Genomic DNA, 1921 nt, shown 5'->3' with positions numbered 1-1921 from the left:
CCGGGGTGGGCACCCTGAGACCAGTAGGGAGAGACAGAAGGAGAGGATTCCGCTCTTTCTTACAGCAACTTGTAATAGATTTTTCCGGGCGAAACATCTTTGCATTCAGGAGGCCCTGTCACAAGCCATCAGCCTCAGCCAGGGAGAAACAGATGGAGAGTTAATTTTGGCGGGGAGGGCACTGCCACGCTCCCTCCTCTCCCTCAGTCTGTTCAGGGAGAGGAGCCGGGTTGAGGCCTCGCGGCCGTGCCGCCCCTCGCTGCCGCCTCCTGGCGATCCCGGGGGGCTCCGGGGCCACCGCGGGTCCCAAGCCCCGCTCGGTGCTGCTCAGCGCCAAGGACACGCCGGGACATCTCAGCGCGTGACCTGGTGGTGGCTCTTGTCGTGGTGACCAGCGCAGGTGGGTGATCGTGTCCTGCCTTCCCACGGCCGCGGCTCCACGTCCCCGTGGTGCCCTGGGAGCAACCCCGGCCGCGGCAGGAGGGTGGCACGGCAGTGCCCGGTGCAGCTGGGGACACCTGGGTGGGCTGGGGGTGGAGGGGACACCATCTCCCAGGAGAAGGCACGTGTGTGGCAGTGAGAGCAGAGATTCTGTCTGGACACTTTGGGAGCCCCCAGAACATCCCCAACATCACAGACCGGACTGGGAACTGAGGTGTAGCCATGGAAGGGCTGGAGGAGAAATCAAACCCTAATTGTGCCCGATTCCCAAGGGCTGAGGCAGCACTAACTGCTTTATAATTATAAATAATTGTGTGGCAAAGGATAAAATTGTGTTTGACACATCAGCTCTGGAGGAGGGTGTTGCTTCATCAGGAAATTTGTCATCCCTTGGCTCTGTCAGTCTTGAGCCTGAGGTGTGAAGGGGGAGATGGGGATGGGCAGAGGGAGCAGCAGGTCAAGGGAAGGACGGATGGAAGAGAAGGATGGACAGCAGGACACTGTGGAGGGGAGGTGGAGTGCTGTGGTACCAAGCCGTGTGAAGAGCAGAGGCACAGGTGTGCCAGCTGAGGCAGGGAGCAGGCAGGGCTGTCCCTCTGCCCTGGCACGGCTGTGGCTCCTCACCCAAGGGGCTGTGGCTGCAAAAAGGGGAGCACAAGGCACCCCAGGGGTGTCCCTGCACCCGCTCATCTGGTGGGACAGCGTGAGCAGGGCAGGGCTGGGGCCATGTGAGCCCACCCCACTGCAGCTGCCATCCCACGGGTCCCCTCCACCCGCAGCCCTGGTGCCGCTCCTCCCTGGGCACACACGAGGATGCTCGTGTGAAGGTGATGAAGGTGAAGGGTGGGCAGGCCCTGGCACAGGGTGCCCAGAGCAGCTGTGGCTGCCCCTGGATCCCTGGCAGTGCCCAAAGCCAGGCTGGGCAGGGCTTGGAGCAGCCTGGGACAGTGGGAGGTGTCCCTGCCCATGGCAGGGGGTGGAACGGGATGGGCTTTAAGGTCCCTTTCATGCCAAACCAATCTGGGATTCTCCAAGGCAATTGCTGTCTCATCAGCGCGGTCACCACCCCTGGACCTGCTGAGCCCGGGGAACATCCCCGAGGCAGAGCCGGGACCGCGCTGGGGGGCCCCGGGGCTCCAGCCCCGTCCGGCGCTGCTCGGGAGGAGGCACGTCAGGGAGCGAGGGCTCCAGCGCTCTCTGTGATTCACTCTGACTATAATGGGAGCTGCTGGTGAATATTTTATGGCTCCCACAGGGCAGATAGAACATATTGTGCATTTTACGCCACAAATCTCCGCCTGGAGACAGAGGGAAGCTTAAAAAAGAGCAGCACCAGCGCTGGGTTGAGGGGGGCAGAGCTGCAGCGCCGGTGCCAGCGTGAGTATCGCAAGGGCGCTGTCGCCCACCTCCATCACCTTCCCGGGGGTGCCCATGAGTGCCCTGTACCCAGCACCGGCCCGGGCTCGGGATGCTGCCGGCC

The 1921-nt window shown here is 62.9% G+C and overlaps 1 protein-coding gene across 1 annotated transcript in view; it reads left to right on the top strand.

The window, feature by feature from the left end:
• The window catches only part of CAPN15 (calpain 15), a 41170-nt gene extending 40779 nt beyond the window's left edge, over positions 1-391 (top strand). The window contains 1 exon segment of the mRNA XM_031060428.1: positions 208-391. Within this exon segment, the coding sequence (XP_030916288.1) occupies positions 208-391 (184 nt within the window).
• The last annotated feature ends 1530 nt before the right edge of the window (positions 392-1921 follow it).

This window comes from Geospiza fortis, unplaced genomic scaffold (assembly GCF_000277835.1).
Source record: "Geospiza fortis unplaced genomic scaffold, GeoFor_1.0 scaffold114, whole genome shotgun sequence".
Classification (NCBI taxonomy): Eukaryota; Metazoa; Chordata; class Aves; order Passeriformes; family Thraupidae; genus Geospiza; species Geospiza fortis.
The sequence above is the reverse complement of the archived record's forward strand: the minus strand, read 5'-3'. Positions and strand labels throughout refer to the sequence as shown.